Consider the following 24,576-nt stretch of genomic DNA (forward strand, 5'->3'; position numbering starts at 1 on the left):
TTGGGTTGATTCCATGTCTTTGCTATGGTGAACAGTGCTGCAATGAACATAGGTGTGCATGTGTCTTTATAGTAGAATGATTTATAATCCTTTGGGCATATACCCAGTAATGGGATTGCTGGATCAAATGGTATTTCTGGTTCTAAATCTTTGACGAATCACAACACTGTCTTCCACAATGGTTGAACTAATTTACATTACCAACAGTGAAAATGTGTTTCTATTTCTCTACAACCTCAGCAGCATCTGTTGTTTCCTGACATTTTAATAACTGCCATTCTAACTGGCATGAGATGGTATCTCATTGTGGTTTTGATTTGCGTTTCTCTAATGATCAGTAATGTTGAGCTCTTTTTCATGTGTTTGTTGGTTGCATGTACATCTTTTTTTTTTTTTTTTTTTTTGAGAAATGTCTGTTCATATCCTTTGCCCACTTTTTAACGGGGTTGTTTGTTTTTACCTTGCAAATTTGCTTAAGTTCCTTATAAATTCTGGATATTAGACTTTGGTCAGATGGATAGATTACAAAGATTTTCTCCCATTCCATACGTTATCTGTTCACTCTGATGACAGTTTCATTCACTGTGCAGCAGCTCTTTAGTTTAATTATATGCCATTTGTCAATTTTTGCTTTTGTTTCAATTGCTTTCAGCAATTTCAACATAAAGTCTTTGCCCATGCCTATGTCCTGAATAGTCTTGCCTAGACTGTCTTCTAGGGTTTTTATAGTTTTGGGTTTTACATTTAAGGCTTTAATCCATCTTGAGATAATTTTTATATAAGGTGTAAGGTAAGGATCCAGTTTCAATTTTCTTTATATAGCTAGCCCATTCTCCCAGCACCATTTATTAAATAGGAAATCCTTTCCCCATTGCTTGTTTCTGTCATGTTTATTGAAGATCAGATGGTTGTAGATGTGCAACTTTATTTTTGAGATGTCTATTCTGTTCCATTGGTCTATGTGCCTGTTTTTGTACCCACTACCATGCTGTTTTGATTACTGTGGCCTTGTGGTAAGTTTAAAGGCATCATAGCGTGATACCTCCAGCTCTGTTCTTCTTGTTTACGCTTGTCTTAGCTATGTGAGCTCTTTTTGGTTCCACATGAATTTTAAAATACAGTTTTCTAATTCTGTGAAGAGTGTCAATGGTAGTTTAATGGGAATAGCATTAAATCTACAAATTGCTTCGGGCAGTATGGCCATTTTCACGATATTGATTCTTCCTATCAGTGACCATGGAATGTTTTTCCATATGCTTGTGACCTTTCTGATTTCCTTGACTGGTTTGTAGTTCTCCTTAAAGAGGTCCTTCATTTCCCTTGTTAGCTGTATTCCAAGGTATTTTATTCTATATGTGGCAATTGCGAATGCGAGTTCATTCATGATTTGGATTTCTGCTTGTCTGCTGTAGATCTATGGGAATGCTTGCGATTTCTACACATTAATTTTGTATCCTGATTAGAGGTGACAATGTGCTAGCAGCCCTAACTCTCAGTGCCTCCTCGGCCTCGGTGTCCACTCTGGAGGCACTTGAGGAGTCCTTCAGCCCACCACGGCACTGTGGGAGCCCCTCTCTGGGCTGGCTGAGGCTGGAGTTGCCTCCCTCTGCTTGCAGGGAGGTGTGGAGGGAGAGACAGCAGTGCTCCTGGGCCAATGCGAGTTCCAGCAGGTGCAGGTGCAGGCTCAGTGGGCCCCGTACACAGAGGAGCTGGCCGGCACGACCAGACCAGGGCAGAGAGGAGCTTACCACCAGGCCCAGTAGCTGTGGAGGTTGCACCGGGTCCCCCAGCAGTGCCTGCCCACCGGCACTGCACTCAAATTCTGGCCGGGTTTAGCTGCCTCCCCATGGGGCAGGGCTCGGGACCTGCAGCTCGCCATGTCTGAGCTCCCCACCTGCGGTGAGCTCCTGCAAGGCCCGAGCCTCCCTGACGGGCACCACCCCCTGCTCCGTGGCGCCTGGTCCCATTGACAGCCCAAGGGCTGAGGAGTGCAGGCGTGGCTCAGGACTGGCGGGCAGCTCCGCCTGTAGCCCCGGTGCAGGATCCACTAGGTGAAGCCATCTGGGCTCCTGAGCCGGATGGGGACTTGGAGAACTTTTATATCTAGCCCAAGGATTGTATGTGCACCAGTCAGCACTCTGTATCTAGCTAATCTGGTGGGGACTTGGGGAACTTTTCTGTCTAGCTAGAGGATCCTAAATACACCAATCAGTACTTTGTGTCTAGCTCAAGGTTTGTAAATACACCAATTGGTACTCTGTATCTAGCTAACTCTGTATCTAGCTAACCTAGTGGGGACTTGGAGAACTTTTCTGTCTAGCACTCTGTGTCTAGCTCAAGGATTGTAAACGCACCAATCAGCACTCTGTGTCTAGCTCAAGGATTGTAAACACACCAATCAGCACTCTGTGAAAACAGACCAATCAGCTCTCTGTAAAATGGACCAATCAGCAGGATGTGGGTGGGGTCAGATAAGGGAATAAAAGCAGGCTGCCTGAGCCAGTCAGTGCACCCCGCTTGGGTCCCCTTCCACACTGTGGAAGCTTCATTCTGTGGCTCTTTGCAATAAATCTTGCTGCTGCCCACTCTTTGGGTCCATGCTGCCTTTATGAGCTGTAACACTCACCGCAAAGGTCTGCAGCTTCACCCCTGAAGCCAATGAGACCACAAACCCACCAGGAAGAATGAACAACTCCAGACGCGCTGCCTTTAAGAGCTGTAACACTCACCACGAAGGTCTGCAGCTTCACTCCTGACAGCGAGACCACGAACCCACCAGAAGGAAGAAGCTCCAGACACATCTGAATGTATGAAGGAACAAACTCTGGACACACCATCTTTAAGAACTGTAACACTCACTGTGAGGGTCTGCAGCTTCATTCTTGAAGTCAGTGAGACCAAGAACCCACCAATTCCGGACACACTGAGACTTCACTAAAGTTGTTTATCAGCTTAAGAAGCTTTTGGGCTGAGATGATGGGGTTTCTAAGTATAGGATAATGTCATCTGCAAACAAAGACGAATTGACTTCCCCTCTTCTTACTAGAATACCCTTTATTTCCTTCTCTTGCTTGATTGCCCTAGCCAGAACTTCCGACACCATGTTGAATAGGACTAGTGAGACAGGGCATCCTTGTTTTGTGCCAGTTTTCAAGTGCAATGCCTCCAGCTTTTGCCCATTCAGTATGTTATTAATATGTTATTGACTGTGAGTTTGTCATAAATGGCTCCTACTATTTTGAAGTGTTCCTTCAATACCTAGTTTATTGAGTTTTTAACATGAATGGGGTGTTGAATTTTATCAAAAGACTTTTCTGTGTCTAGTGAGATAATTATGTGGTTTTTGTCTTTAGTTCTGCTTATGTTGTGAATTGCATTATTGATTTGCATATGTTGAACCAGTCTTGCATCCTGGGGATGACGCCAACTTGATTGTGGTGGATGAGCTTTTTGATGTGCTGCTGGATTCAGTCTGCCAATATTTTATTGAGGAATTTTGCATGAATGTTCATCAGGGATATTGGCCTGAAGTTTTCTTTTTTTGTTGTATCTCTGCCAGGTTTTGGTATCAGGATGATGCTGGTCTCATAAAATGAGTTATGGAGGATTCCCTCCTTTTCAATTGTTCGGAATAGTTTCAGAAGACATAGCACCAGTTCCTCTTTGTACCTCTGGTAGAATTCTGGACCTGGGCTTTTTTTGGTTGGTAGGCTATTTATTACTCTCTCAATTTCAGAACTTATTATTGGTCTATTCAGGGACTCAACAACTTCTGGGTTCAATCTTAGGAGGGTGTATGGGTCCAGGAATTTATCCATTTCTTCTAGATTTTCCAGTTTATGTGCACAGAGTTGCTTACAGTATTCTCTGATGGCTGTTTGTATTTCTGTGGGGTCAGTGGTATTATCCACTTTATCGTTTCTGATTGTGTTTATTTGGGTCTTCTCTCTTTTCTTCTTCATTAGTCTTGCTAGCGATCTACTATATTGATTTTTTCCCCAAAAAACCAGCTCCTGGATTCATTTATTTTTTGAAGGGTTTTTCATGTCTCTATCTCCTTCAGTTGCACTCTGAGATTATTTCTTGTCTTCTGCTAACTATGAGGTTTGTTTCCTCTTGGTTCTCTAGTTCTTTTGGTTGTGATGTTAGGGTGTCAATTTGAGATCTTTCTAGCTTTTTTATGTGGGCATTTAGTGCTATACATTTTTCTTAATATTGCTTTAGCTGCATCCCAGAAACTCTGATACACTGTTTCTTTGCTCTTTTTTGGTTCAAACAACTTCTCGATTTCTGCCATAATTTCCTTATTTACCCAGGAGTCATTCAGGAGCAGGTTGTTCAATTTCCATGTAGTTGTGTGGTTTTGAGTGGGCTTTTAAATCTTGAGTTCCAGTTTGATTTCGCTGTGGTCTGAAAGACTTTTGTTACGATTTCAGTTCTTTTGCATTTGCTGAGTAGTGTTTTACTTCCAGTTATGTGATCAATTTTAGAGTAAGTACCATGTGGTGCTGAAAAAAAAATGTATATTCTGTTGTTTTGGGGTAGAGAGTTCTGCAGATATCTATCAGGTCCACCTGGTCTAGAGCTGAGTTCAAGTCCTGAATATATTTGTTAATTTTCTGTCTCAATGATCTGTCTAATACTGCCAGTGGGGTATTAAAGTCTCCCACTATTATTGTGTGGGAGTCTAAGTCTCTTTGTAGGTCTCTGAGAACTTGTTTTATTAATCTGGGTGCCCCTGTATTGGCTGCATATATATTTAGGTTAGCTCTTCTTGTTGAATTGAACCCTTTAACATTATATAATGCCCTTTTTTGTCTTTTTTGAACTTTGTTGGTTTAAAGTCTATTTTATCAGAAGCTAGGATTGCAACTCTTGCTTTTTTCTGCTTTCCATTTGCTTGGTAAATTTTCCTCCATTCCCTTATTTTGAGTCTTTGTGTGTCTCTGCACATGAGATATATCTCTTGAATACAGCCCACCGATGGGTCTTGTCTTTGTATCCAGCTTGCCATTCTGTGTCTTTTAATGGGGCATTTAGCCTATTTACATTTCAGGTTAATATTGTTATGTATGAATTTGATCCTGTCATCATGATGCTGGTTGGTTAATTTTGCAGACTTGTTAATGTAGTTGCTTCATAGTGTCATTGGTCTGTGTACTTCAGTGTGTTTTTGTAGTGGCTGGTAATGATTTTTCCTATCCATATTTACTGCTTCCTTCAGGAGCTCTTGCAAGACAGGCCTGGTGATGACAAAATCCCTCAGCATTTGTTTGTCTGAAAAAGATTTTATTTCTCATTCACTTTTGAAGCTCAGTTTGGCTGGATATGAAATTCTGGGCTGGAATTTCTTTTCTTTAAGAATGTTGAATATTGGCCCCCAATCTCTTCTGGCTTGCAGGGTTTCCGCTTAGGGGTCCACTGTTAGTCTGATGGGCTTCCCTTGGTAGGTGAACTCACTTTTCTCTCTTGCTGCCCTTAACATTTTTTCCTTCATTTCAACTTTGGAGAATCTGGTGATTATGTGTCTTGGCATAGATCTTTTCATGGAGTATCTTAATGGGGTTCTCTGGATTTCCTGAATCTGAATACTGGTCTGTCTTACTAAGCTGGCGAAGTTCTCCTGGATGATATCCTGAATTGTGTTTTTCTACTTAGTTCCATTCTCCCCATCTCTTTCAGGTACTTCAATCAGTTGTAGGTTCCATCTTTTTACACAGTCCCATAATTCTTGGAGGTGTTGTTCATTCCTTTTCATTCTTTATTCCCTAATCTTGTCTGCCTGCCTTATTTCAGCAAGATAGTTTTCAACCTCTGATATTCTCTCTTCCGCTTGGTCAATTCAGCTATTGATATTTGTGTTTGCATCACAAAGTTCTCTTGCTGTGTTTTTCAGACCCATCAGGTCATTTATGTTCCTCTAGAGACTAGTTATTCTAGTTAACAGCTCCTATAATCTTTTATCATGGTTCTTAGCTTCTTTGAATTCAGTTAGAACACAATCATTTGGCTCAGTGAAATTAGTTATTACTCACTCTCTAAAGCCTACTTCTGTCAGTTCATCCATCTCAGCTTCAGCCCTGTTCTGTGCTCTTGCTGGAGAGGTATTGTGATCATTTGGAGGAAAAGAGGCATTCTGGCTTCTGGGATTTTCAGCATTTTTGCATTGGTTTTCCTCATTTTGTGGATTCATCTACCTTTGATCTTTGAGGCTGATGACCTTTGGATGGGGTTTTGTGGGGTCTTTTGTTGATGTTGCTGTTGTTGCTTTCTGTTTTTCTTCTAACAGGCCCCTCTTCTGCAGATCTGCTGCAGTTTCCTGGGGGTCCACTCCAGACCCTGTTCACTTAGGTTATCACCAGTGGAGGTTGCAGACCAGTGGAGGTTGCAGACCAGTGGAGGTTGCAGAACAGCAAAGATTGTGGCCTGCTCCTTCCTCTGAAAGGTTCATCCCAGAGGGGTACCAACCTGATGTCAGCCAGAGCGCTCCTGTATCAGATGTCTGCCAACCCCCGTTTGGAGGTCTCACCTAGACAGGAGGCATGGGGTCAGGGACCCTCTTGAGGCAGTCTGTCTCTTAGCACACATGCACAAAAAATGCAGACTAGTCTAAGAAAACTCCTTCTTCCCCTTGGAAACCCTACAGCCACTCACCATTCATTCTAGTCCTGAACTGGTGTGCTGTGCTCAGGGAATTGCCCTCATCAGGATCGGCCAATCTCTTCAGAGCTGGCAGGCAAGAAAGATTAAATCTGCTGAACCTGAGACCACAGCCACCCCTCCCCACAGGTGCTCTGTCTCAGGGAGATGAGAGTTCAGTCTATAAGCCCCTAACTGGAGTTGGTGGATTTTCTGCAGGGAGGCTCTGCCTACTGAGGAAGGATCTAGAGAAGCAGTCTGGTCACAGCTGCTTTGCTGTACTGTGTGGAATTCTGCCTAGTCCAAACCTCCTAAACTGCCCACTAAAGCCACAGTAATGGCAGCTGCCCCTCCCCCCAGCAACTTGGTCATTCCAGGCAGATACCAGACTGCTGTGTTGGTAATGGGGATTTCAAGCCAGTAGTTCTTAGCTTACTGGCCTCTATAGGAGTGGGAGCCACTCAGCAAGACAACTTGGCTCCCTAGCTTAAGCCCCCTATCCAAAGGAGTGGACACTTCTGTCTCACTGGAGTTCCAGGTGCTGCTGGAGTATATAAAAAGCTCCTGCAGCTCAGTGCCTGTCTGAACAGCCACCCAGTTTTGTGCTTGAGACCCAGGGTCCTAGTGGTATAGGCTCACAAGGAATCTCTTGATTCGTGGATTGCAAACATCCATGGGAAAAGCATACTAACACTGGGGGGTGGCACAGGCCCTCACCACTTCCCTTGGCTGGGCGAGGGAGGATCACCCCACCCCACCCCGGCCCCGCTCCTCCAGGCTCCATGCACTTTCCGGATGAAGCAATGACCCACCCTGCTTCTGCTCACTCTCCCTGGGGCATGCCCACTGCCTAGCCAGTCCCAATGAGATGAACTGGGTACCTCAGTTGGAAATGCAGAAACCACCTGCCTTCTGTGTTGGTCTCCCTGGGAGCTGCAGACCCAAGCTGTTTCTATTTGGCCATCTTGGCCCCTCCCCACATTCACAAGAGATCATTAAACTGATAGCAGAATTTTAAAAAATGACAACGGTTATTTTAAAAACAAAGTCAAACTACTGGGGTAACAACCCCCTTGAGAAAAAAAAAAATAGTTCAGAGCAGTCTGAGCTATGTGAGGTACTCGGGCCCAGAAAGACATGAGTATGGAACTTCAGTCATTGCCCTCAACCCCACAAGACCCCACGCCCAGCCTCCACCACACCCATGCCTGGGGCGATTGTTTAACAAGTCATTTTGTTCCTGACCAGCTGTATAGTCAATCAACAGCTTGTGTTATTTTAATATAAATTCTTGATAAACAACTCAAAATCTGCCTCTTCTTTTCCATTCAAAAAACACTTATAACTGCTGTTAATTGAAGCATATATTCAGGGCCATTTGGATCTATGATCTTGGGTTGCAGTCCTCAAGCTTGGCCTAAACAAACTCTACTTATATTAATTTTGCCTCAGTTTCTTCCTTTTAGGTTGACACCTTCATATTCTGAGAAAGCAGCAAATCAGAGTATTGGTTCCTTTGACTGTAAAATGCATTAATACGATTTTTTTCATGAAAATAAAAGCCCTTGATAAATGGAAGTGGATAGAAGTTGAGGCAAAAGGGAACTAAATTGCTCTACATAATAAAACAGAGGAATTCAAGTTTTTTGGGGGAGGGCTGTCCAGAGAAAAGAACCTGAAACTGGGTGAAGTATTTATAATAGCTGAGGATGTTTTGAGGTTCTAAAATCCAAAGGAAACTGTATATTAAAATCACAAAACTGCACCTATGGTAACAGTTCCCTGGGAGATATTTTTCCCCCAGAGCCCAGTTTAAGTACAAGCTTCTTTGATGCTCGACTGTGCTAAGTGGTTTTGTTGGAGTAGGTAGCTAGGCAGACATGAGCAGGGCAGGAGAGGGCCCTCCTCAAGAATGTCAGGCAATCATCAGGTGATAGGCAGTTGTTAAACAGTCTCTCCAAAATAATAATTGGTCACAGCCAGTGCCACGGAAAGGCAGTCTCCCAACAGATAGCAAACTCCTGGTGATCAGCAGCTTCCCAGAAGTTGCTTCCCAGAAGGTCTCAGAAGTTGGGCTAGTGGGCTCAAGCATGTGCACTAACAGACCAAATGGCAGAGTTTAACTGGTATATGACCTTCCTCTGGGAACACCTGACTGGTAAGAGAAAAATGCCTCGGATGAGCATGCACACAACTTCAGTAAACACACTGCCCATGCAGCCCCTCCCAAGTGCTGGCAGGCCACTGAGCATGCAAACAGTCCACTCCAAGGGAAGAATCAAGGGAGAAGAAATGCAAACCTCAGAACCCTTCCAATGTATAAAAACCCAAGTCAAGGGTCAGATGGGGCACTTGGATCTCTCAAGTTGCCCGCTTGGCCCTGTTCCAAGTGTACTTTACTTCCTTTCATTCCTGCTCTAGAATTTTTTAATAAACTCTCACTCTTGCTCTAAAACTTGTCTCAGTCTCTCACTCTGCCTTAAGTCCCTTAGCTGAATTCTTTCCTCCAATGAGGCAAAAATCCAGTTTGCTGCAGATCCGATGATTCAGTGCTGCTAACAGGTACATGTTTTCCACTTCACCCCCCCACTCCCACTGTAGCCCTTTGTGGGACCACCTGTATGGAAACTTCTATTTTCAATTTTTCAATTAATATGAGCCAAATCCTTGTTTCTGGTCCCTACATAAAGGTTAAAATTCAAGTGCCTAAGTCAACTCCACTGAGCATCTGAGTATCAATCAGTTCATAGTCTTACTGCCCCAGTTTTCAGATCCTTCTGCATTTTTGTCCTCTGGGATTTTTCCTGACCTTTGGGTAAACTCAGCTACGCATTTCAAAGGAGTATACCAAGTTGCTTCATCTCTTCCAGCTGTTCTAAAGATTTTGTAGTAGGCAAGGCTTCAGGTTACCTAGTCTGCCACCTTGTAAAAAAAAAAAAAAAGAAATTACTCATAAAACGGCTAGATGCAAAACTATGCCCAGGATCAGCACCTTCTCCGCAGCAGAACCCTCAACATTTATAAAATGATGAGTTTAGTGACATCTTGGTGACTTAAAGAATAAATGAGGTTACAATAAGAAGCATTTTAGTGGTATAAGGAACTGAGGTGCAGAAAGAGAGTCAAATTTGGGACAAGTTTTTTCCTCGTGGTGCTACAAATACGGATTGTTCGAGCCTTGATCCTTTTTAGCTCAACCAGCTAACTTACCTCTTTCCCTCTCCATCTGACTGCCTTTCAGCTTGGCTCCCCAGAGATGTCTACAGCCATAGAGTTAGTGCATACTTCAGGGAATCCACTGTAATGAGGAAAACAGGAGCCAGGCAACTCTGGGCTAAAAAAACTCTTGAAGTTCTGGTCTGGATAAACCTAGGGATTTTTTTCTCTATAGTAGGAGATCATGAGACCCCAGCTTAGAGTAAATTTATAACCATTCCTAAAATTGGCACACATGCACAAAAAACGCAGACCAGTCTAAGAAAATTCCTTCTTCCCCTTGGAAACCCTACAGTCACTCATCATTCATTCTAGTCCTGAACTCCACCAGTTTGGAAAGGAATCCTAAAATACATTAACACAGATCTAGCCGTCATACGAAATTCTTGAAACCCTTTTGGAAATAATTCTAGGCCAATATTCCTAGAGAGACTCATAAACAAAGAAACATCGGACTCCCCACAAATTCAGTGTAATGCAAATGAGATTCAGTGTAAAGAATCCTGAATTCCTCTCTAGTACCAGGAATCCTCTGATATAAAACCAGTTACTTGTCATGTCTGTGTGCCCACTGTCCTTACTGCACTCTCTGGCTCCATTATTCCCTGTGCTACATGGGATGAAGCAATATCTCAGAAAACCTGGTGTGTTCTAGGACAACCCCAATAGCACAGTTGTATCCATCTGCTCTAAGAACTGATTTTCCTCCAAGTTTACACTCCTATTGCAATGTGCTCACGATCAAATGATGTGTGTCATAAAAGTTAATAATACATCTTTTATAAATGGTGATTTAATTTTTATTTTTTATTTTTCTTTTCAGAGGCAGAGTCTTATTGTTTCACCTAGGCTGGAGTGCAGTGACACAATCATAACTCACTGTAACCTGGAACTCCCAAGCTCAAGCAATCCTCCTGCCTCAGCTTTCCAAGTAGCTAGGACTACAGGGCGTGCCATCACCCCCAGCTAAGTTTTTTATTTTTTGTAAGAGACAAAGTCTCTGTTGCCCAGACTGGTCTCAGACTTCTGGCCTTAAATGATCCTGCTGCCTCAGCCTCCCAAAGCACTGGGATTATAGGCATAAGTCACCATGCTCAGCCTTGATTTATTTTTTCTGCAGAACTAAACCATTTGTCCCTTGCTATGAATTTTTCTAAAATATGGCATGTTTAATATATCCTCTCAGTAAAAGATGTTTTCCTATGAAGATGAGGCATAATGGTGAAGAGTTCAACAGTTACATAAAACTCTGTAAGATTGTATTTAGTCTGAGAATAAAAAAGACCACTTTCAATTTTAGTTAGGCTACACATAAATTGTAGGCTAACTATTCTCTTATTTCCTAAGCATACCTCCTGCTTCTTTCAATTGTCAAATTCTGCTTGAATAATAAAATACAGAGAAAGGCTAATAGACATATGGTGAATGAGTAACAGGGTCAACCATCAGTCAGACCTGTGTTCTTTAAACAATAAAGTGGCAAAACCTCTCTAGTCCTCAGTTTCTTGATCTGCAAAATGGAGATGATAACTCCTACTCCACGGAGTCATTGAGAGATTTAATTGAGATAATTCGTGCCTGGTGTAAATGCTCAACAACTATTAGCTCTCATTTTATTTCCAGCTATTAAGTGCTTTATAGAGTACAAGGAATTATTTATTGCATTTAATTTATTTCTTTCAAATCTGTTCCCTTCCTCAAAATAAGCATTTCCAGTTAGCACAGGCCTTATTAGCTCCAGATAAAAAAACAAGCAGAATTAGATCAAAAGTCAGCTTCTTAGCAAAAGATATATTTTATATATTATATAATGTATTATTTCCAGCAATTGCTTTTAAAATGTAGTTTTCACATAGGTTCCTTCTCCTTCTGCTCTCAGTGCTTTGAGTACAAAAAACCTCACAGAGAAACCTTTGGCTGTGTTAGGTAACTCCAACCATTACCCATTCTAGTATTACAGGCACTGCTCCAAGGCTGAGGCATATTCTGATGAGCCATAGGTGAGAGCCTTCAAAACAGAAGTGGTATTAAAACTATCATTCTAAGTCCAAGAAATAATTGCAAAGTATTTTAATAACTTTCTAGAGCCTGAACATTTTACCTCAAATCACATTCTTGAATTTATCACTTGTCAGTATAAACTAAAATATGAAATATGTGAACGTATTTTTTCCTTTGCTATTCATCTCCTTTAGTGAGGGAAAAGCAATGAAATTCTAAATGAGCTTCCCTCTCAGTACTGAACAATGGTGGCCAAAATCTATATGTAACACCAAAACAGTTCCCTGTTTCCCATGGAACTGGACAACAATCCTGCCTAGCCTACACTTAGAAGAAAAGGATATTACCTAGCTTTCTGATCTATTAGGGGAAACAGATCAAAATCTTTCTCAGTAACTATTTCAACACACAACAAATACCTAAAGTGGTTTATTATTGTCACGAATCTAATTTTAATACTAAGCCAATCTCCTTATATTCTGGCCTCAAAACTTAGAGAGCAGGCCAGACGCAGTGGCTCACGCCTGTAATCCCAGCACTTTGGGAGGCCAAGGTGGATGGATCACCTGAAGTCAGGAGTTCAAGACCAGCCTGACCAACACGGCAAAATCCCATCTCTACTAAAAAATACAAAAATTAGCCAGGCCTGTTGGCAGGCACCTATAATCTCAGCTACTCGGGAGGCTGAGTAAGAGAACTGCTGGAACCCGGGAGGCAGAGGTTGCAGTGAGTGAGCCAAAATCGCATCATTGCACCCCAGCCCTGACTGACAACAGCGAGATTCCGTCAAAAAAAAACAAACAAACAAAGTTACTGAGAACAAACCAAAAGGAAATTATACTGAAAGACCAATCCTTGTGTTTCATTATAGAATGAAAGAAGTAAAGAAACTTAGAAAAATTATACAACTACTTGTTAGCACATCTTCATGCCTTACTGATTTGGTAAGTATATATCACAAGCTAGGAGTTAATACAGGGTGGCCCACATTTTTTTTTTTTTTTTTTTTTTTTTTTGAGAAGGAGTCTTGCTTTGCTGCCAGGCTAGAGTGCAGTGGCACAATCTCGGCTCACTGCAACCTCTGCCTCCCGGGTTCAAGCGATTCTCCTGCCTCAGCCTCCCAAGTAGCTGGGACTAGAGGCCCACACCACCACACCCAGCTAATCTTTGTATTTTTAGTAGAGACGGAGTTTCATCATGTTGGCCAGGATGGTCTCAATCTCCTGACCTTGTGATCTGCCCGCTTCAGCCTCCCAAAGTGCTGGGATTACAAGCATGAGCTACCGTGCCCAGCTGTGGCCCACTTTTAAAACAACCTATTAATCACAAAACTCTCTCTCTCACGGGACTGTCAAGAGAGTTAAAGAAAATCCTGTACCAAACACTTTTATTTAGTCAGGCATTGCAGACCAATGAAATTGCAAACCTGGAAACCTTCATCTTAGCCCCACTCTATGAATCATTTGAATATATGCAAATCAATAAGATTTCCTGAGTCTTATACCCGCTTATCAGTATAATGAAATTAGTACCTGCCCTCCCACCACCCTATACAAAAGTCCTAAAGGATAAAGAACAAAATCTAAATATTGTAATGCAGTATACGCTTCCTGGAAAAAAAAATTTCAATATCTTAGGTAAGAAAAACATACAAAATACTCCTTCTTCTTAGGGCAGAATATTTGTAAAGCAGACAGACTACTGTAAGCTAAAAAATTCTTAAATTCTTATGAGTTTCAAACATAACACTCACCACAGTAGAAAGGGGAAAGATAACCTACCCCATGTTTCCATCCATCAGAAGAATCGTGTTGTATATGTGAGAAAATATGAAGAGAAAGAGAATTGTGCTGAAGAACATTGTCATCCACGACCCATGATCCTCTCGAAACATTTTTAATCGCAGCAACTGACCTGAAATACAAATATTATTAAATATTAATGTACATTGTAACTCAAAATTCATGGATCTTTGCTTTATTTTTATGAATCTCTATTGTCTCACTATATTCTGAAGTCTTTGCCATAGGACTGCCTTATGAGTAAAGCCACAATATAATGTTCTTTTTGCTCTTTTGTAAATAAATGATCATAAATAAAGTCCAAGACGATCCTCATATCACATATCATCCTAGAGTAAATAGTACTAATCCAAGAATCTAGTGTTCAGAGACAGTACATTATGCTAGCATGAAAACAAGATGAACTACAGCCCTACTTAGCTGCTACTTTTATTTTACAAATATGTTTTGGTTCACACTGAAACTACTTAAGGCAAATGGTAAAGTTGCATGAATCCCATATCGTTTCCCTTTGTTTCTATAGATCCATTCCCAATACTGGCCAGATGATAAAACCAAGACCAACCTTACTTATCAGGTCTAATTGTTTAAGGTACATGAAAACTTGAAAGAAAAATTTAAGTCTCTGTTATAAAACATGCAGCTTAGCCTCACTCTTAACACCCATGCCCCTGTACAAGTACAAATACAAGTGCATATGAGAGGTGACAGTGTATGTGTTAATGAAGCTGGGTGTGGCTCTTGGCAAAACATAATTTTCACCCTGATGACTAAAATTCCATTTATGAAGACAAATGCTAACGTTAGAGAGAATGTTAAGATGTAAACACCTTAAGGAAGAAACATATATTAAGATGAACACTAAAGTAAAAACTACTAATATAATTCCACCAGAGAAATGTTTTGATTTATGGTAAAGAGAAATGATGGCACTAGTACCCTGAAAGATGAGGAAGGTGAAAAACCTTGGGAGTAAGAAAGATGTGAGCATAGGTCACCCTAGCTTCTCCCAAGATAAACTGTGTCTATTTTACTTACCTCCCTTCCTAAGAGTAATAATGGAGATGACGTGCATATAGGAACTACAATTACTAGCCGCATAAATTATAAGATCATAGAACCTGTTGATTAATCAATAATTATGAAAAGCCAGGGATTTTCAAGCCTCCACACAACATACTGACAAGAATATTGTAAAAACATATTAACCACAGAATGCTTGAGAGTAAAATCACGTGCCACAAATATCTTACACTATAAGGAATATTTATCTATTCATTGAACAAATATTTAGTATGTGCCTATTACATGCCAGACACAGTTGTAAGTGCTGGAGATTCAACTGTAAGCAATGCAGGACAGTGCTTGAAGTCAATTATCATTTGAGTATTTAATGGAATTGTGACCTTACTTTGGACTCATGGGCTGTCTTTGTTCAGGGGTCCCTTTTCTGCAAGTCCTTTCAGCTTTAGACTAAGACCTATTTATTTAATTCAGCAGTTGATAATGAAGCACTTCAAAGAGGCAATTGGAGTTCTTTTAAGATTTAAATGTGAATTTCTTTCTTAACATAAGCGTGTGTCAAAAAAATTCACTAACAAATATACTTTAAAAGTCAAATAATAATGCTGGTGACTCAACAGTGTTTTGCAAATAAAACATTGTGGACTAACTGTACACAGGTGGAAATAATACAAAGTTAGCAAAAAGAGAGATGTGGCAGTACCGTTTATGCTGTCATTGCCAAGCTCATCGTCTACCACTAATTTCAGCCATTAGTGTCATTAGAACGAAATGGCAGGTTCACATGACTTGAAATTCATTCAAAGACAACAAGAAAAGTGCTGCAAAATATTAAGTCCAGAACTAGCATGACCTAAGTGTTGAGTCACATTGTATTATAAAAATTTCCCATAAACTACTTAAAGGTTAACTCAATAAGTAACCCTCAAATGTTAAGAAACATATACACAAGGACTGCCCTCAGCTTACTGTTCTCACAAATGACTTCTCCCATGCACTGTAATCAGACCAAGAACCTTGGAACTACCTGAGGATGTCAGATGGAAATACACTGTCTCTGCCCTTTAGGGTGACTATATATGTGATTTGCCTAGGACAGTAGTGGTTTATAATTGTTGTCCTGGCATAAGTATTAATAGTAACCCCTTCCTTTCTTAAGTATGCTTGTTTGGAAGATAAATTATGTGCCACTTTTCCTATAGGTCTCTAGGTCCCAGAATTCAGAATTTTATGACTTTCTTTTAGAGGAGTTTCAGGAGACAACCAAGTTGCAACAATCCTTGCAGGCCAACAGAAGTGAAAAACATCACTAAGAGGGATACATTTCTGACATGGTCAAAAATGATTATTTGAATCACAGATATACTAATATTTGTAAATCTGAGTGTGTATTTATTTTATTAATAAGATCTATCTTGCAGTATATAGACTGTTACCTTCAATACAGTCAAAAAATTAGAAAATATAGCTTAGAACAATCAAAAGCATTAAGGCGGGACACAAACTTGCATATGTGAAGGAGAGGGTGAGAAGGCACAGGAATTGATGATTATGAATGTTGGCTAAAGTCAGATGAAAATGGCCTAGAACTTCAGAATGTTTTCTGAAAATACAGTAGGTTTAGGAACACTAAGACGTCATAAAATTCTAACGATATAAAAGCATATTTAAATGTGTATGTAAGAAGCCGGGTATGGTGGCTCACGCCTGTAATCCCAGGACTTTGGAAGGCCCAGGCGGGCGGATCACCTGAGGTCAGGAGTTCGAGATCAACCTGGCTAACACGGTGAAATCCCATTTCTACTAAAAATACAAAACAAATTAGCCAGGCGTGGTGGCACATGCCTGTAATCCCAGCTACTTGGGAGGTTGAGGCAGGAGAATCGCTTGAACCTGGGAGTTGGAGGTTGCAGTGAGCCAGGATCGCGCCATTGCACTCCAGCTTGGGCAACAAGAGCAAAACTCTGTCTCAAAAAAAAACAAAAACAAACAAAAAAAAAGCGTATATAAAATGAACCTATGTATGTTGTGGAAAATAGAGGCAGACAATTGTGATAGGGAGAATTATGGAGAAACTACTCGGTTTCTTGGCTTTTTTGCTGCTGTGTTCTCTTCACCAAAAGAATGGAAAGAAGATTTTCCTTTCTACCTCACTGCCAGACTTTTTTTATTGAGAGTTCTAGGTCCCTTTTCTTTAGGAGTGATTTTCACATGGAGGCCTGTGCAAAGAAATACACTACACAGTCTCAGAGGAGGAGAAGTGTTTGTGTTTCCAGGTAGGAGATGTGGAGAGCCCCACCTCTGGAAGATTGTTAAAGCAGGGTTCAGATAGACCGAGGGCTTCTGGGTTCATAAAGAATACAAGGATTTAGGTCTCCAACGTGGCAGAGCCTCATTTGGGGATGACTACATGGATATTGGTGAAGGCCAAGGTATCAAGGGTCATGATGACACAGTTTGGCTCTGTGTCCCCACCCAAATCTCACCTTGAACTGTAATAATTCCCAAGTGTTGTAGGAGGTCCCAGCGAGAGGTAATTGAATCATGGAGGCAAATCTTTCCTGTGCTTTTCTTGTGGTAGTGAGTAAGTCTCATGAGAGCTGATGGTTTTATTAATGGGAATTCCTCTACACAAGCTCTCTCTTGCCTGCCACCATGCAAGATGTGACTTTGCTCCTCCTTTGCCTTCTGCCATGATTGTGAGGCCTTCCCAGCCATGTGGAATTGTGAGTTGATTAAATCTCTTGCCTTTATAAATTACCCAGTCTTAGGCAAGTCTTTATTAGCAGCATGAGAACAGACTAATACACATGGCTTTGGAAGTCTGAGTTATCAACCTAAGCTAGTCCCAGGGGAATGGTGCCAGTAGGGCAGCCACCCACCTCTATTAGGCACACAATGACCTGAGTAGATCCCAGGCACCTCAGACAGAGTCATTGTGCCAAAGTGGTAGAAAACCATTACTGAAGTAGCAGTAGGAGAAGGGTAGAAAAGTAAAAACAAGCTGAAGGAGTCTTTTCAGTATGTGTAGCCCTGGAACTTCTGCAAAACCTTGGTGATAGAAAAGGTGATTTGAAATATTATTAATATTGGACTCTCTGCTTACCTTGGTAAGCAAAAACTCAGAATAAGATTTAATTTAGACAAAAAAGCATGGCATTACACATAAGACCCTGACTAGGAAATACAAAAGGACAAATGAAGGGATTCATTCAAGAGGACTCCAAACTGAAATTAACACTCCTGTCCATTAAGTCTTCTGCTCTAAAACCTATATATGATTTGACCCACACATATATACAAGAAACAAATAGAATCTGCAATTACTTAAAGGAGTATATTTAGTTTGTTGGAGTCAAAAGATATAATAGGCAAAAAATCAGCATAGCAGGCATTCCACATACCAGTAAGAATATTCCTGTTGCAAATAACAAAAGCAAAAACAAAACCTAAACTTCAACTAAAACTAGGTTAAATTATAAGGATTCTTTATTGGCTTCCTTCTCACAATTTCTTTTTTTTTTTCTAGCCCTGGCTAGAGTGCAATGGCACAGTCTCGGCTCACTGCAACCTCCGCCTCCAGGGCTCAAGTGATTCTCCAGTCTCAGCCTCTGGAGTAGCTTGAGATTACAGGCACATGCCACCATGCCTGGCTAATTTTTGTATTTTCAGTAGAGATGGGGGTTCACCATGTTGGCCAGGCTGGTCTCGAACTCCTGACGTCAGGTGATCCATCCACCTCGGCCTCCCAAAGTGCTGGGATTACAGGCATAAGCCACTGCACCTGGCCTCTTCTCACATTTTCCATCTTTTTTTCTCATGTCTGTTCTCAAAATAAAACAATTAACTTTTGCATACAATAGATATTCAGGAAATAATGTAGATCTAGTTTACCTAACAGAATGACTTCAAGCAAGGCCTGATCCAGCACTCAGACAATATTATCAAGGCTTGATTAATCTCTATTTCCCAGCTCAATTTCCTCAGTGTGGCATCTCATCCTAGCTGGTTCCCATTACTTTCTCCCCCAAGAAACATGCACACACCCTTTGTTGTCCCAAGATGACCATAACAACCTGAGGGCTGCTTCTTCATTGTTGTCCATGGATGAAAAGATAATGCTTTTGCCCTAGCATTTCTAGAGAAAATTATGAGATTCATTCTATTCGAGCTCATTTGGGTCCTGAACCAATTACCCTAGGCAGAATTATGAAAAGCAATCTAACTAAGTCTTAGGATTAGCTAGGCCTATGCCACCTGCTCCACTCCTACAGCCAGATGAAATTAGTTCCCTAGCATCACCTTGACCCCATATGCAAGTTAAGTTTGGCAAACATGGTATTGAAGAGGGGAGAGCCACAAACAAAAGGCCTCTGGGTCCTTGAGTCACTGCTTGGAACACAGGTGCCTGCCATGTCTTGGGCTTTATGTGAATGAGAAATTCAGCTGGTCTGCAGTCATTATACATTTTGGAGATCTGTATTACTGCAGCTACCATTATCTTACTGGATCAAAGATGACTGATAGAAAGAGGCCCATGGAAGGCAAGAAAAAATGGGGTTTAAATGGCCTACATGAAGTCTTTATTTCCTTTACCTTTCTTTACATCCCTAGTTCTCAGCATAACACATAATAAAATATTTTCACTGAATGAAATACTGATGAGAAGATTCTAGAAAGAAAATTAAGACCTGCACTCAAGTCCTCCAAAAGAAAAATTCTACAAGTAAAACAGGAAGAAAACACACCTTGCTGGCAATGATGTACTGTTACCTCTCAGTCTGCTCAACCACAAGAGTCCTAATGAGATACAGTAGGAGTGGGATGCAGCTCCTTCTTCACATATTTTTTCTTTTTTCCTCTCTTGTCCCACTGATCTCAAAACCCACATCACTACCTTGCTGACACTATACCTGCTAACCTAGAAGCTTTGGTCATACAAAGAAAATAGCCATTCTATATCGTTCTTCTGTGCTCTTGTAATGTTTAACCAGGCCTTTTATTTAAAGAATTCCAGAAACTGGCCTTAGGAGATCCAAACATCCAACCAAGGTTGTGGGGTGTCCCACCTTGAGAAGGAAGGCTAAACCGCTGATTTACAGCCTTGTTGCCCCCAGCCAGACCACTAGGTGGCCCATTACCTCAAACCATCACAACCAGATATGCTGTCCTGCATACCCTAGCCCTCACATGCTCTACCCAGCCCAGCCTGCACACCCTCTCCTTGATGTCAGTTCCTGTACATTGCCTAACAAAAAATCCCTACGGCTCTTTTCAGGGAGCCAGCCAGAGAATTCTTATACCTCCACTGTCTCCCTTGAGCTTGAGCACAAGTCCCAAAATAAAGCCTTGTCTGGCTAATCTACTTGGCCTTGTGTAAATGTCTATTACACAACAGCCTAAGGGCCTGTGGTCTATAACACTGAGACCCAAAGATTTGTATACTTTTTGTCTACTATATGTGTGCTACACCTGTCTATAAACTGTAGCACAGTAGAGACCAGATTGATCTTCTTTACCACTACATCCCCATGGCATAGGATCTGGCACACAGTACGCCTTAAGTTAGTTGTCCAATGGATTAAAAAAACACACTATATAAATAAATGAACAAACAATATTCCACTGTATGGAATCCTATCTTTCTAGATCTAGGTCCTGTTATACTTGCCCTCTGAGCTCTTCAGTTCTTTAAGGTGCTCTCCTCCCCAACTTTCTCCCCATCTATGAGTCACCTCCTAAATTCTGTTCCCCCCATTTAGCATGAAACTCCTGCTTCCTTATCAGCCTTTTCATCAACACCATATACATTTCTGTATACCCTAGATGTGTCCTACACATCTCCAGCAAACAACCAACTCTGATGTACAGCTACAATTTGTTTTCTCCAATTTTGACTACTGTGGAAAAAAGTTGCACAACACAGTTGATAAGCCACTACATAATCATAATCCAGAGTTTAGTTGCTATCACAGCACTGCACATTAATGCATCAATGCCTTTCCCTGTCCTTGTCAATTCTCTTTCCTATTCTCCTTAATATCTATTTCAAATTTCATCTCAAAGCTCCCACTGAGCCCCTTTCACTCTTAGAATATGACTCTGGTCTCAACCTCAAGAAGACATCCTAGTCATCAAACATTATTTCCCTCAACTTCCTACCTACTCACATTCATCTATTTATCTACCTTCATGACTATCCTAACTTCCTTCCCTTATTCCTCAAAGGATGCAGCACTCCTCCCAGAGAAGACTCTACTTGTGCCTTTTTAAAACCACAACCCCTCCTCTCTTGGGGGACTTGATCCAGCCATCCTTTCGCTCCTTTGTATATCTGATCTCTCCCTCTCTCCTCATTCTTTTTTCTCCACCTCTGAAGCCTCTTAAGTTGATCCTAAAAATAATGTCCTTGAACTTCCACCTATTCTCCCTGCTTTCTCTTCCAGACTTCATGAAAGAGTAATCTTTATCACACCCACTCACCAAGATCTTGCTTGCCATGCAAACATTCCACTGAAATTGTTCTGGCAAATGCAATGACCTACACCACTTCCAAATCCAGAATAAATATATTGGTCTTTAACTTGCAAGACATCCTGGCTGCATCTGACCTAACAGTTGTTCTCTGTCTCTTTTCACACTACTTCCTCATTTTCCCTAACACCAAATATGCCATTCTTTTTCTATTTTCCTGCTTTTTCTCAGTCACCATTTTAGGCATCCCTTCTTCCAATTAGCACAGAAATAATGATGTGCCATGGTCTGTCCTCAGTCCTTGTCGTCATCATATCACTATATGATTTCATCCTCTCCCATGGTTTCAACATCCAGTATCTCCAGTAGAAACTTTTCCTCCTGCTTCACACTGGAAGTCAGCTGCCCACCATAGTCCTAGACATCCTACCAGCAAATCAAACTCAGTAGACAAAAACAAAGCCAAAATCCCTACCCTCTGCCCCAACATACAATATGCCCCTATTTGCAACTTGACCCATCCCATCCCTAAATCTACTCCTACTTCTGACTTTATTATCATTTTCAAAATAACTCAAGGTAGAATTCACTCTTGACTTTTTCTTCCTGCACACCTTCCATTTCAATCAATTGCCCTATCATTTTATGCCCTTACCTCCAAACTCTTCTCTCATAATTTACGTTCTCACTGTCTCTTGGTAAGACCTATTGCAATGCCCTCTTAGCTGGCCTGTCTTACTCCAACCTTTTCCATCTCAAACCCACCCTCCACAGAGCCAGTAGATCTGACTAAAATCACACGTGGTCAAATCAAGTCACCCCTTCACTTAAAAAAAAACTTTCAATAATCACAATTCCCCGTAATACAACATCCAAGCTCCCTAACATGGTATACAAGGCATGAATTAATTTGACCCATACTTCCCTCTCCTCCCTCACCACTCCCATCGTGTCACTGTTTCCATCAACACTAAGCAGGTTGCACTTTCTATGCTCATGCTCAACCCTCTGCCTGAGATAATCTTCCTTCTCCACAACTCACCTAACTGCTCTCCTTCCTATAAAGCCTAAAATGCAAGTCAGAAATGATCTAAAGGAAGTTGCCTTCTTTGTTAATACTTTATATCTGGGATTATAGAAAGAGCTTATAGGATGGACTCTCTCAGGAGGTAGTAAGTTCCTTTCAGTGCAGACAAGGAGAAATGGCCCTTGCCAAGCATAGTTTAAAGGGCTGAATCACATGACTTTTAAGATCCAGTCCAATTCCGGGATTTATGATTTGCTTTGTCAGGGAGAGATTAGGTCAAAATCTGCTAATTCAAAAAACCGTTTTATATATATATGTGTGTGTGTGTATATGTGTGTGTGTATATATATGTGCGTGTACATATATGTGTGTGTATATATAATATATACAGTCCTTACCCACTAAAAGTATTCCTCCTTATATTTTATCTCTCATTGTATGCTTCTCTAATATATAAAATGAACCTGAAGTTAACACACTGATAACATTCTTTAAAGGCCAACTTAATATTTAACATTTTAAATATTAGAATACTTGACAATAAATGTAATCCCTATTTCTTATGGCTGGAAGAAGAGAATAAAAGATAAAATGAAATTTAATCACAGCAGTTGAAAACTAATTGAAATTCACTTCCAGTCAGACTAAAATAAGTGTATTAAGACTGCATCACAAACTTGTGTAAATTATATAGTTTATAAAAACATGATATGACTATTTTTGTTTAAATTCACTAACTAAAAACTGGTAACAGAAGCCTGGGCAACATGGCAAAACTCCATCTCTAATACAAAAAATTAACCAGGCATGGTGGAGCACCTGTAGTCCCAGATACTCCAGAGGTTGAGGTGGGAGAATTGACTGAGGCCAATGAGGTCGAGGCTGCAGTGAGCCAAGATCATGCCACTGCTTTCCAGCCTGGGTGACAGAGTGAGACTCTGCCTCAAACAAAAAATAAAATAAAATAAAAATGGTAACAGAATAAAAGTAACTAAAATATGAGAATTATTCCATGAATGGAACATCAACCAAGTTATCTAACAAACTACACACGAGTATCATTATGGCAGTTAGGATGGTCTAGTTAGACAAACATGACTTTATACAATAAATGTAAGATCATAAAACTTTTGTACTCTAAGAGTACCATTACATTAATATTCAGATCAAATCTTATTTCAGGGTACAAAGAGAATTTAAAAACATTGAGCAGATGGTTATCATCCCTTATTAGGAACAGGAACCTACTCAAGAAAAGTCAGCTATTCTCTGAATTTGACAGAATATCAAACACTGAATATTGAGATACAATCTCTCATAATACTAACAAAGATTACAATGTGAAATTCAAAAGAGCTTCTACAAAAAAAAAAAGGAAAATAAAAGCATGGTTAGAAACAGTATGAATGATAGTGTGTTCAGATCTAAAGTTGAATGTCAATTTAACTAAATGTCAATTTCAAAAGTATGTATATTAAAATAAATGTTTAGTAAAATTACTAAACACATGTTGACATAAATTAGTCTCAGTAACACAGTAATAAACCTTCCTTTTGAGAGAGTCTGAATATTGTATTTTACTATTACAATTTGGCTCTTTTCATTAAACCATCCTCAAGTTTAACTCAAATTGCTTATTGCTCAACATGAAAAAACATGACTGCAAGAGGAAATAAAGGTATTCATTTATTAGAATCTATTAGTTTTCCTTTTAAGGAAAAGTTAGCCATCAAATATAAAGAATGCTAAATTAATGCTACATATTACCTTGTAGCCCAAGATAAGATTTATCAGCACACTTAATTTATGCATACAGATATTATGTTCTCTAATTTTGATGGAATCAATTTGGCCTACAATTTATTACTAAGTGAAATTATATCAAATAGCATTTTTAAGGTCAAAACCCATCAAATACCAGCAATTTGATATCGCTTAACCTAATAAGACATAACTAGCTATGGTAGGTTTAAAATAATTATTTTAGAAACATTATTTCAACATTCAATAATCAAAATTATTTTAATCTATTTTTATAAATCAAGTAAAAGTAAACATAATATTTTCTGAACCCTTAGAGACTGTCACTATTGAAATTCTGGGCCGCGAGCAGTGGTTCACGCCTGCAATCCCAGCACTTTGGGAGGCTGAAGCAGGCAGATCGCAAGGTCAAGAGTTTGAGACCATCCTGGCCAACATGGTGAAACCCATCTCTACTAAAAATACAAAAATTAGCTGGGTGTGGTGGCACGCACCTGTAGTCCCAGCTACTCGGGAGGCTGAGGCAGGAGAATCGCTTGAACCCAGGAGGCAGAGTTTGCAGTGAGCCGAGATCACGCCACTGAGCCCTAGCCTGGTGACAGAGTGAGACTCCATCTCAAAAAAAAAAAGAGG

General features: G+C 40.5%; 1 protein-coding gene across 12 annotated transcripts in view; it reads right to left on the reverse strand.

Annotated features, from left to right (window-relative positions):
• TMEM117 (transmembrane protein 117) overlaps positions 1–24,576 on the reverse strand; it is a 556,913-nt gene that overhangs the window by 435,940 nt on the left and 96,397 nt on the right. For 10 of the 12 annotated variants that reach the window (XM_017888972.1, XM_017888960.1, XM_017888964.1 and 7 more), the window contains one exon: positions 13,638–13,770. In XM_017888972.1, the coding sequence (XP_017744461.1) occupies positions 13,638–13,770 (133 nt within the window). Of the gene's footprint in view, positions 1–13,637; positions 13,771–24,576 lie in introns of those variants that run through there. The other 2 variants (XM_017888970.1, XM_017888973.1) reach the window with 2 other exon arrangements.

Source organism: Rhinopithecus bieti, unplaced genomic scaffold, assembly GCF_001698545.2.
Source record: "Rhinopithecus bieti isolate Rb0 unplaced genomic scaffold, ASM169854v2 scaffold_17829, whole genome shotgun sequence".
NCBI lineage: Eukaryota > Metazoa > Chordata > Mammalia > Primates > Cercopithecidae > Rhinopithecus > Rhinopithecus bieti.